Source organism: Macrobrachium nipponense, chromosome 16 (assembly GCF_015104395.2).
Source record: "Macrobrachium nipponense isolate FS-2020 chromosome 16, ASM1510439v2, whole genome shotgun sequence".
In the NCBI taxonomy this organism is placed as follows: domain Eukaryota; kingdom Metazoa; phylum Arthropoda; class Malacostraca; order Decapoda; family Palaemonidae; genus Macrobrachium; species Macrobrachium nipponense.
In genome coordinates this window covers 92,037,859-92,050,310 of record NC_087209.1, presented here as the reverse complement: position 1 = coordinate 92,050,310, position 12,452 = coordinate 92,037,859, and the positions used below count along the sequence as shown (strand labels likewise).

General features: G+C 43.5%; 1 protein-coding gene across 1 annotated transcript in view; it reads right to left on the bottom strand.

Moving 5' to 3' along the window:
• The window catches only part of LOC135195402 (uncharacterized), a 118,822-nt gene that overhangs the window by 29,364 nt on the left and 77,006 nt on the right, over positions 1–12,452 (bottom strand). The window contains 1 exon segment of the mRNA XM_064221658.1: positions 330–475. Coding sequence (XP_064077728.1) covers positions 330–475 — 146 coding nt within the window.

Sequence of the window (12,452 nt, the reverse complement as noted above, 5' to 3'; positions counted from 1 at the left end):
AACCGAGCGCTTTCATGTATTTCTACACCACATCAGGGTTCAGGTACAAGTGCCAAGAAAACAAATATAGTCACAAGAAGATTTTGTGGCAAGACAGATGATGTTAAAAAGACAAACAACGCTAACAACTACCGAACAGTCCTAATGCTTCATAGCCTACTTGTTTTAAAATACCCTTCGTTAAAATTTCATCAACTTTGTATAAACCTAGGCTGATATTTAATAAATTATCAGTCTTGTTTAATTATACAGGTTTCTATTAAATTTCTTTTCACTAAATCTTTGCAAAACATAATTTCCTTGGAGTCTAGAAAATACTTCAGACTTACCTGTATCGCACCTTCATATATTGCTCAGGCCAATCAGACAACATTGGGCTACTTGGATAAAAAATGGGAACGGATGACAAAGAGCTCGTCACATCTGTTAATGGCATTGTTTGAGTCTGCTCTGGGACATCAGGTAGTGTGGTCTCCTGAAATAAATAAATTAAAGAATTTAATGACTAACATACTCTGAATTAAAAACTTGTAATAATTAACCAACTACTTTATCACACATTTTTAGCTAGCATAATTTTACATTTCCCAGGTCATCACTACTTGCTGCACAAACACTGTTGTTGTCATTGTTTCAAAAAACACTTGGCATCACTGTAAACACAACATGTTTTAATTCATTCATTATCAACTGCTCACTTTTGGCTCCAGTCATTGCTCTAATAAAGGAAATGCTTCTCATGAATGGCACAAACACTTACACTGTCTATTAAAGATAAAGTTGAAATTCTGATATAACTCATCAGTGGTGTTTCTGTGAGAAGCAATAAGTGAATTACAAAATATTACAGAATCTTAAACATGAAAAATGGGATACCTCTTATAGTTGTTGGTTGTTAAAATGCAGTCACATCAGTAACAAATTTACAATAAATTTTTTTCTGAATAGAAAAATTCTTCTGTAAAAATGATATTGTTATGATACAATAAAGTTTTCATACATACTTAACCTGGCAGATATATACATAGCTAAGACTCCATCGTCCCCGACAGAAATTCAAATTTCGCGCCACTCGCTACAGGTAGGTCAGGTGATCTACCGGCCTGCCCTGGGCGGCAGGACTAGGAACCATTCCCGTTTTCTATCATATTTTCTCTCTTCCACCTGTCTCCTGCGGGGAGGCTGGGTGGGCCATTAATCGTATATATCTGCCAGGTAAGTATGCATGAAACTTTATTGTATCATAACAATATAATTTTCATACAATCAACTTACCTGTCAGATATATACATAGCTGATTGGCACCCTTTGGTGGAGGGTGTAAGAGACAGCTACTTATGGAATAGACAGGTAAAACAACATATGTTGTAGGTATAAATAAACCTAGGTTTCCTACCTGATAGGTGGTAGACTTCGTGGGTGCAGCGCTCACCTCAAGAAACTTTAGCGAGATATTGATCTATGGCCCAAGAGTCTTGTGGGTCTGCCGGCCTTGGGTCTTATCGCTTACTCGGCAGAGCCTGAAAGGACTTTGTCAATGGGTGCTGATCCACTTATATGACAATACACCTTATGAAGGACCACACAACCAATCCCGACCACCTGATCCTAACCACCGTTGTTAGTATTAAAAAATTGTTCCGAGTTATCCCAAACTCTTCACAACAACCATAACTCAAAAACACATTACGCACACACATAATTTAAAAAAAAAAATGATACTCATCTAATAAGATATCACAAAAGTTCCTTACTGAACAATAGTGACTGGCCGCCAGTGCGACGTCTGCACTTTGTCAGCAGAAAGTCTAGAACATATCTAATAGACGGTAAGTATAAATTAAGGATTGGTGTTAGCTCCTATACCCAGTATCGTATCCGCTGACACGAAAGGACCTATAGAAAAACAATTCTCATAGATCACAGAACGACATCTCTCAAGTAGTGAGATGCAAATACTGAGTTGCATCTCCAAAATGTCGCTTCCAAGATGTTCTTTAGCGACATATTTTTATGAAACGAGAGAGATGTCGCTACTGCTCTTACTTCATGAGCTTTCACTCTTAGAAGTCGAAAAGCGTCGTCAGGACAGATCTTATGCGCATCTGTAATGACGCTTCTTACAAAGAACGCTAGAGCATTCTTGGACATCAGTCTTGTGGGGTCTTTTACCGCGCACCAAAGACCTTGTGTCGAGCCCCCCATCTGGTGTTTTCTCTGAAGATAGAATTTCAGAGCTCTTACAGGACAAAGAGATCTTTCTGCTCTCTCCTGACGAGACTCGATAAAACCTTTAAACCTCGAAGGTCCTAGGCCAGGGATTAGAGGGATTCTCGTTTTTAGCCAGAAATAAAGCTTTAAACGAGCAAATGGCCGAGTCCCCCTTAAATCCTACTTTATCCTCTAGAGCATGCAGTTCACTAACTCTTTTTGCTGTGGCTATAGCTAATAGGAACAAACATTTTCTAGTCAGGTCTCGAAAAGATGCCATTACGAGGAGTTCAAACTTATCAGATGAAAGGAATTTTAAAACTACATCAAGGTTCCCAGCTAGGAGGAGCTGGCCCCGACGACTTCGTAGTCTCAAAGGATCTTATGAGATCGTGGAGATCCTTATTCTCTGCTAGATCTAGTCCTCTATTCCTGAAGACTGCAGAAAGCATACTTCTGTACCCGTTTTTATTGTGGGTACAAGATAGATGCAAATCTTCCCTCAAGAATAATAAGAAATCAGTGATTTCCGTCACAGAGGTAGTGGAGGAGGACAACTTCTTAGACTTGCACCACCATTCTAAAAATTTTTTCTTCCCACTTAGACTGATATACTCGTCTAGTGGAATGCTCTGCGGGCTCTCGCAATCGCGCTTGCAACTTTGCGAGAAAACCCTCTCGCTCTGACAAGTCTTTCGATAGTCGAAAGGCAGTCAGAGCGAGAGCGGGGAGGATTTTGATGATACCTCTGGAAGTGTGGTTGTTCGAGAAGATCCGTCCTTCTTGGGGGGAGGGATCTGGGAAAAAAATCTACTGTCCACTCCACCACCTCTGTGAACCAGTCTTGTGCTGGCCAAAGGGGGCTATCAGGATCATCCGTGTTCCTTCTGAAGCCACAAATTTCTTCAGAACTAGGCCCAGAATCTTGAACGGAGGAAAAACGTAGACGACTACGTGAGACCAGTCTAGTAGGAAGGCGTCGACCATCAGAGCTCTGGGATCTTCTACCACCGAACAAAGTACCTCCAGTCTTTTGGAAAGGAATGTGGCGGAGAGAACCACATGAGGAGTCCCCCAAAGAGACCAGAGACTCTGACACACTTCTGAGTGGAGGGTCCACTCTGTGTGAAGGACCTGGTTCCTCCTGCTGAGCCTGTCCACCCTTACGTTTCTTACTCCCTGAATAAATCTTGTAAGCAGGGAGATATTCCTCTGGGAAGTCCAAAGCAGTAGGTCTCTTGCCAGTTCATAAAGGAACAAGGAGTGAGTCCCTCCTTGTTTCCGAATGTAGGCCAACGCTGTGGTATTGTCCATATTTACTTGAAAAACTTGGTTTGATACCAAAGGTTCTAGGCTCTTTAGAGCCAGATGTACGGCAAAGAGCTCCTTGCAGTTTATGTGCCAGGACACCTGCGCTGCTTCCCAGATGCCTGACACCTCTCTCGAGCCTAATGTTGCTCCCCAACCCTTCTCCGACGCGTCGGAGTATAACACTAGGTTTGGGTTCTGAACCTTCAGGGAGATTCCCTTGTTCTCCTTCAATGGGGGCAACCACCATTCCAAGTGCGGCTTCATCTCCACTGGAATGGGAAAGGCGTCTGATAGATTTCCTGTCTTCCAACTCTAAGACGACTCTTGAGAAAGAATTGAAGAGGACGAATATGCAGTCTTCCTAGAGGAAAGAACTGTTCGAGCAAGGAAAGGGTTCCCAGAAGGCTTAACCATTCCCTCGCCGACATCCGTTCTTTCCTTAAGAAGAGAGAGACTTTCTCCAAGCCTCTCGCGAGTCTCTCTTGCGAAGGAAATACTCGAAAACCCCGAGAATTCCATCTGAATCCCCAGATAGACTAAGTTCTGTCTGGGGGTCAGCTGCGGACTTCTCGAGGTTCACGAGTAATCCCAACGACTTGCTCAAGTTCATGGTCAGAATAAGGTCCTCCAAACACTGTCTCTCTGATCTGGCCCTGATGAGCCAGTCGTCCAGATACAGAGAGATATTCACCCTTTTAGGTGAAGAAACCTCGCCACATTCTTCATCAGGCTTGTGAAGACCTGAGGAGCTGTGGAAAGGCCGAAACACAAGGCCCTGAACTGAAAGATCCTTCCCTCCGCCATGAAACGGAGGTACTTCTTCGACGAAGGGTGAATCGGTAATGTGTAAAATAGGCATCCTAGAGATCCAGACACACCATCCAATCTCCTTGGCGTAAAGCTGAAAGGACTGAGGCCGAAGTCTCCATGGAGAACTTCTCCTTCTGAACAAATTTGTTCAGAGCGCTGACGTCCAGTATGGTCTCCAGGCCCCCCGAGGCTTTGCAAACCAGAAAAAGGCGATTGTAAAACAACGGGGAGTTTTGATCCAGTACTAGTTCTATCTCTTTCTTGTCCCACATCTGATCCACCATCAGTTGAAGAGTATCCCTCAGTACAGGGTCCCTGTATTTGGCTGACAGTTCCCGCGGAGTTGACGTTATGGGGAGTACTGTCGTGGGGGGGAAAGGATAATGTATCCTTTCCTTATCATGGACAAAGATGAGGCGTCCGTGCCTATACGTGCCCAGGCCTCTGCAAATTCCAAGAGCCTGGCACCTACTGGTGTTTGGAGAGAGAAGCATCATTTACCCTTTTTAAAGGGATGGAAGGCAGACCTACCTCTCTTCTCAGGAGCCTTCCTTCTTGAGGGTGCTCTGGAGGTAGGGGCTCCTCGAAAGGGCTGAACCGAAGTACTCGGTCCTTTCTTTTCCACCGCAGTCGCAGGTCTCTTCTTCTTTGATGACTGAGTAAGAAGGTCTTGAGTCGCCTTCTCAGTTAATGATCGGGAATGTCTTTCACTAACTGAGAAGGAAACAAAAAGTCTGATAAGGGAGAGTACAAAGTGCTGATCTCTGAGAGTGGGAGACTGCTTTGGGTCAAAAAAAGCACTGAAGACTGTCCTCTTCTTAAGAAGTCCCGCTCCAAAATAAAGATGAGATTTCAAAAGAGCCATCTTGCACGCCTTTGTCGATACACGACAGTATACAAAGGAGAACTTCTGGGTCGAGTCCTTCTGAATCATGCGCCTTCTTGGACATTACCCCAAGGGACCAATCTAAGAAGTTGAAAACTTCCAATACATGGATTAGCCCCTTGAGGAGATGATCCAGTTCTGAAATGCCCCAAGTCACACGGGCAGAGTTCAAAACCGTGTCTTCTCGACGCATCGACTAACGTCGAAAAGTCCACTTCACCGAAGACGGAAGAGAAAGGCCCATATTCTCTCCCGTCTTATACCAAATGCCCCTTTTTTTTTTCATTTGCGAGTCTCGCTGGGGGGCATGCAGAAGACCGTCCTGACCAGCTTCCTTCTTCGAATCCATCCACGAATTCAAAGACTGAAGAGCCCTCTTCATAGAATGGTGGGTTTCATTCTAAGAAAAGACGAAAGACTTCTTAGCCTTTGCACTCGAAAACAGAGAGCGCGAGAAGGAGGAGCGGCAGGGGTTAAAGCGTCTCCATATTCTTCAAGAAGCAGGCTGTCAAGACTTTGTAGCTTGACAGTCCCTTCTCTTCCACGATTCTCGTCTTCTGAGTTCTCCTCTAACTTGGGGTCTAGAGGAGGACTCCGTCGAAAATCAGGACGTCTTTCCTCTGGGGGAGACAAACTCCTGATAGGAGAGGGACTAAGGGAGTGATAATCTCTCCTCTTCATAAAAGTTTGAGCTTTGTGAGAAGCTTCCCGCTTGGCTGGCGCCACACGCTTAGGCGGCTCCTCATATAAGGATGACGCCTCGCGCTTGGATGACGCCTCTTGTCTGCCGAGCGTCCTGGCCGACGCCTCGCGCTTGGCTGACTCCTCACGTCTGGATGACGCCTCGCGCCTGGAAGACGTCTCGCACTCAACTGGCGTCCTGGCTGGCGCCAAAAACTTGGCTGGCGCCTCGCGCATAGATGACGCTTCACGTCCGGAATGAGTCCTGGCTGGAGTCTCGCGTCTGGCTGATTCCACGCCTCTGTATGACGCCTCGCGCCTGGAAGACGCCTCACGTTTAGCTGGGGTCTTGTCTTGCGCTTCGCGTCTGGTATATGCCTCTCTCGATCTCGATCTAGACAGAAAATCTTCTACTTGTTTGGAAGACGAAGCTTCATGTCTGAAAGACGCCTCGCGTTTGGCAGGGGAGAGGACGAGACTTCTTGATCGGAAGAGAAACGTCCTTCTTACGAGGAGGATCTCTAGCCAAAACTCCCACCAATGAGGCTAGCTGCTCTTGGACAGCAAGAAGAATTTTCCTTGAAGCTTCTCCCACGTCTTCTTCAATGGGAGGAGAAGGAGAATTCGAAGGCGAGCGATCCGCTACGTCCATGTAGGGAGACGTTGACGCAACCTTCGCCTTTTTGATTGAAGAGGGAGCTTCATCTGAGAAGCGCTCCGGGCTTGAATTCAAATCAGGTTCTCTATAATGCCTTTTCAGGGGCCTGGAAAGGTCCGAATCCTTCCACCCTCGTTTAGGTGAAGGAGAGGGAGGGGAAGAGAAACACTCTCGCAGGACGCTTTTTCTAAAGCAGTCCTGAGCAGCCTGAAGCGAAACAGAGCCTGCTGAAGGGACGTCTGACCGTTGGGGAATCCCCACGACCTCCTTGAGGCTTTCGACTTTCCTTCTCCTCTGGGCATGGGAGCTTGGAAGCGGTCTAGGCCCGGGAGCGTCGCAGAAACGATCAAACGCCCCCTCCACAACACTGGAGCACTCACTTCACTAAACACTTCACTTTCACTATCCTTACCTTGTAAGACCGCCATTTTGGACTTCATCTTATGGATAGTAGCCTTCAGATCGGCGATTTCAGAGGCCGATTCTGAAAGTAAAGCTTGTGAATGATTCGACACAGAGGGAGAATCAAAATCATTAAGGTTAGAGATAGGGTCAATAAAAGGCTCAATAGGCCTTGTACTCACACTCTTCAAACGTCTAACTCTATCCCTCTCTAACTTCCTCAAATAAGAAGTTAGAGTCTTCCATTCTTCTGCATTCATTCAAACCCCTCACATTCATGACAGGTATTAGAAGAAGAACATTCAAACCCCCTACATTTACGACATACAGTGTGAGGATTCAACCGAAGCCTTCGGTATCTCACCTTGCAGCCTACATTTGCACACACATTTCTTCACACTCACATTTGAGTCAGACATACTGAGAAAAATAAAAAAAGCAAGTCCAAATTCAGTCCACAGTAGCGAATGCCAAAAACCACGATCCCGATACGTCACCAAAAAGCCGAGAAACGATGATCAAAAGGTTGAAAAAAGAATCTAAGTCAGGAGGTAGTAACAACAATGTTGATACCACCGGCGACAGAGAAAATATGCTAGAAAACGGGAATGGTTCCTAGTCCTGCCGCCCAGGGCACAGGCCCGGTAGATCACCTGGACCTACCTGTGCGAGTGGCGCGAAATTTGAATTTCTGTCGGGGATGACGGAGTCTTAGCTATGTATATATCTGACAGGAATTGATTGTATGAAAACAGCTGTACACATGTATTATTTCTAACTGATGAGGCATTCAAGGAAAAGGGTATCAGCAGATGGAAAAAAAAAAAAAAAAAAAAAAAAAAAAAAAAAAAAAAAAAAAAAACGAATGGCTGTTCAAAAGTGCAACATTACTAGAAAAAATGGATCTCGCGAAATATGCTAGATACAAATACTTTATTTCATCCACTTCATTGCCACTTAAGTGGCAATTAATTTTATTTTATTCTAAACCTAACCACCCCTCGATCCAGTGAAATCATAATCTTTCACCCTACAGGTCCTAATGATATCCAATTAACATTTAACTACTCCATACTTGAGGCACAGGTCTATTCAGCTGCTTTACTGTATACAGCCATTACGATGCACTGTACATTTCAGGTTAATGGTTAAACATGTTATGTATGCCGAAACCACTAATACACAAACTGTAAGACCTAGTAAGTCAAAACTATTTACTTCTAGAATATTGCCCTAGCTTGGTATTTCTTATATCAATTGACCTGCTCCTGCTTAAGACGTAAGTTTTATTCCATATGGGAAAAGTCTATTAACACTACTTTCGAACCTATTTCCTTACTTCTTTTTCCATCATTGGTGAAACTTGATTAATCTACTTTGTTTTTTGCATCTCCATGATACAATGCTGAGATAATATTACATAATTAAAAAAAGAATAATGATAGAAGAAACTAGTAATATCTAAATACCAATAACTAGATTACTTACCTCATTTAGCATCACTTATCTCACCTCAGTCAAAAGAAACTTGAAATTATCCCCAATTCACACATGACCATCAGCATACGAGTTTTTTTTTATTATTATTATTATTATTATTATATTTACTTAAGAATAAGGCATATGAACAAAAAACATTATTCTTGTGACATTATACATAAAAGTTTAGTTCCAAGACAGCTCAGTGCCTCTAATGCCCAAATTATGTAGGTATGATATAGGACATGTGGGAGGTTTGAGGAAAAAAATGTATGTCACAGAGCTATAATATATTTGACTAGATGAGGTTAAGGATCTCATACTTGTTCATTCACCTGTCTAATGATGCAACATTCAAATTTTTTTTAACTTAACAAAGCAACTATTGTAATTATCCTTGAAGACTTTCATATGTAAACCATTTCAATTTAGCCTATAAACAGCCTACTGATTCTTTAAAAAAACAAAAAAATTAAAGCACAACCCAACTAGGACCTTCACTTCTCAATCCATTAAGCATAAGGACTTATGTCCAAGTTTTTTATAGCCCTGGAAAGCAAAAAAGCCAACCACTTGGGAAGTTCTCGAACTATAAGGAATTGTAACAAACCAATCAATGAATACTCTTATTCTGGATCTGAATATACCCAGACAGATACACTCTGAAGTCTTGAAGATAGAAGAAAGAAAACAGCAGCTCTGACTGCATGCATGCCTATGAATCCCTGATGGGTAGTCACTACCCTCCTTACTGTTTTGCATATTGCAATACAGTAGTACCTCAAGATACGAAATTAATCCGTTCCGAGGCGGCCTTCGCTGTTCCAAGCCCTCCAAAAACACCCCAGTAAATTTCATAATATAGCTAAATTGACCTATAAACAATGAAATACTACAACAATTTGGACCATTCAATACCTAACTTAATACGTACTGCTAATATACCTGTAAATAAAGTGTATTAGTGTAAATGGTATACAAGAAATACTGTATGTACATACATAGGTATGTAGTAAAATGTGGAAGCTTACCTTTCGAGTGAGGCTATCTCCGAAAGTGGCGACAGAGGAGGACAAATGGCAGATACGTATGTACACTTAACTTTACGAAACTCATAAAAAAATGTAAGGAAAACATAAACTAAACTTTACGAAACACATTAACAAAAACTGTAACACTTAACTTTACAAAAAACTTAAAATAAAAAAAAATAATAAAAAAAATGATATTGTTATGATACAATAAAGTTTTTCATACATATTTACCTGGCAGATATATACGTAGCTAAGACTCCGTCGTCCCGACAGAAATTCAAATTTCGCGCCACTCGCTACAGGTAGGTCAGGTCATCTACCGGCCTGCCCTGGGCAGCAGGACTAGGAACCATTCCCGTTTTCTATCATATTTTCTCTCTTCCACCTGTCTCCTGCGGGGAGGCTGGGTGGGCCATAATCGTATATATCTGCCAGGTAAGTATGCATGAAACTTTATTGTATCATAACAATATCATTTTCATACAATCAACTTACCTGTCAGATATATACTTAGCTGATTGGCACCCTTTGGTGGAGGGTAAGAGACAGCTACTTATGGAATAGACAGGTAAACAACATATGTTGTAGGTATAAATAAAACCTTGGTTCCTACCTGATAGGTGGTAGACTTCGTGGGTGTTGCCCAGTAGTCTGCATCACCTCAAGAAACTTTAGCGAGATATATGATCTATGGCCAAGAGTTCTTGTGGTTCTGCCGATGGGGTCTTATCCGCTCACTCGCCAGAGCCTGAAAGGACTCTGTCAATGGGTGCTGATCCACTTATATGACAATACACCTTGTGAAGGAGCATACAACCAATCCCGACCACCTGATCCTAACCACGTTAGTAATATAGATTGTTCCGAGTTATCCCCCGAACTCTTCACAACAACCATAACTCAAAAAACACAAAACGCACACATACATAAATTTCAAAAAAAAATTTATACTCATCTAATAAGATATCACAAGAGTTTCTTACTGAACAACAGTGACTGGCCACCAGTGCGACACCAAGCCCTTTTTGTTAGAAGAGACTCTAGAACATATCTAAAAAGAAGGTAAGTATATACTTAAGGATTGGTGTTGGCTCCCATACCCAGGATCGTATCCGCAGACACGAAAGGACCTAGAGAAAACATTTCTCATAGGTCACCACGAACGTCTCTCAAGTAATGAGATGCAAATACTGAGTTGCATCTCCAAAAATGTCGTATCCAAGATGTTTTTAATTGACATATTCTTTTGAAACGAGAGAGACGTCGCTACTGCTCTCACTTCATGAGCTTTCACTCTCAACAGTCGAAACTCTTCGTCAGGACAGATCTTATGCGCGTCTGGTAATGACTTTTCTCACAAGAATGCAAGAGCATTCTTGGACATCAGTCTTATGGGATCTTTTTACCGCCGCACCAAAGACCTTGTCTAGAGCCCCCCATCTGGTGTTTTCTCTGAACGGTAGAACTTTAGAGCTCTTACAGGACATAGAGACCTCTCTGCTTCTCTGCCTACGAGACTCGATAAGCCTTTAACCTCGAAGGACTTAGCCAGGGATTCGTGGGATTCTCGTTTTTAGCTAAAAACAAGGTTTTAAACGAGCAAATAGCTGAGTCCCCCTTGAATCCTACTCTATCCTCCAGAGCATGTATTTCACTAATTCTCTTTGCTGTAGCTAAAGATAATAGGAATAAGCATTTCCTAGTGATGTCTCGAAACGACGCCAGATGAGGAGGTTCGAACCTTTCGGATGACAGGAATTTGAGTACTACATCTAGGTTCCAGTTAGGAGGAACCGGTTCCTTAGACTTCGTAGTCTCAAAGGATCTTATGAGATCGTGGAGATCCTTGTTATCTGCCAGATCTAATCCTCTATTCCTGAAGACTGCCGAAAGCATACTTCTGTATCCCTTTATTGTGGATACAGATAGATGAGATTCTTCTCTCAGGAACAGCAGGAAATCAGCAATTTCCGCTACAGAGGTAGTGGAGGAGGACAACTTCTTAGATTTGCACCTTCTAAAAACCTCCCACTTGGACTGATATACTTGTCTAGTGGAGGCTCTGCGGGCTCTCGCGATCGCGCGCTTGCAACTTACGAGAAAAACCCTCTCGCTCTGACGAGTCTTTCAATAGTCGAAAGGCAGTCAGAGCGAGAGCGGGGAGGGTTTTGATGATACCTCTGGAAGTGTGGGTTGTTTGAGAAATCCGCCTTCTTGGGAGGGATCTGGGAAAATCTACCGTCCACTCCACCACCTCCGTGAACAATCTTTGTGCCGGCCAAAAGGGGGCTATCAAGGTCATCCTCGTTCCCTTTGAAGCCACAAATTTTTTCAGAACTAGTCCCAGGATTTTGAAAGGAGGAAAAGCGTAGACGTCTACGTGAGACCAGTCTAGTAGGAAGGCGTCGACTATCAGAGCTCTGGGGTCTTTCCCCAACGACCGAGCAAAAAGACTTCCAGCCTTTTTGGAGAGGGGACGTGGCGAAGAGATCCACATGAGGGGTCCCCCAAAGAGACCAGAGATCTTGACACACATCTTTGTGTAGGGTCCACTCTGTGTGAAGGACCTGGTTCCTCCTGCTGAGTCTGTCCGCCCTTACATTCCTTTCTCCCTGAATGAACCTTGTAAGCAGGGAGATGTTCCTCTGGGACGTCCAAAGCAGAAGATCTCTTGCAAGTTCGTAGAGGAACAAGGAGTGAGTCCCTCCTTGTTTCCGAATGTAGGCAAGTGCTGTGGTGTTGTCCACATTTACTTGAACTACTTTGTTTGACACAAGAGGTTCTAGACTCTTCAGAGCCAGGTGTACGGTGAAGAGCTCTTTGCAGTTTATGTGCCAAGACACCTGCGCTGCTTCCCAGGAGCCTGACACTTCCTTCGAGCCTAATGTTGCTCCCCAACCTTTCTCCGACGCTCGGGGTACAACACTAGGCTTGGGTTCTGGATTTTCAGGGAGGATCCCTCCCTTGTTCTCCTTCAGGG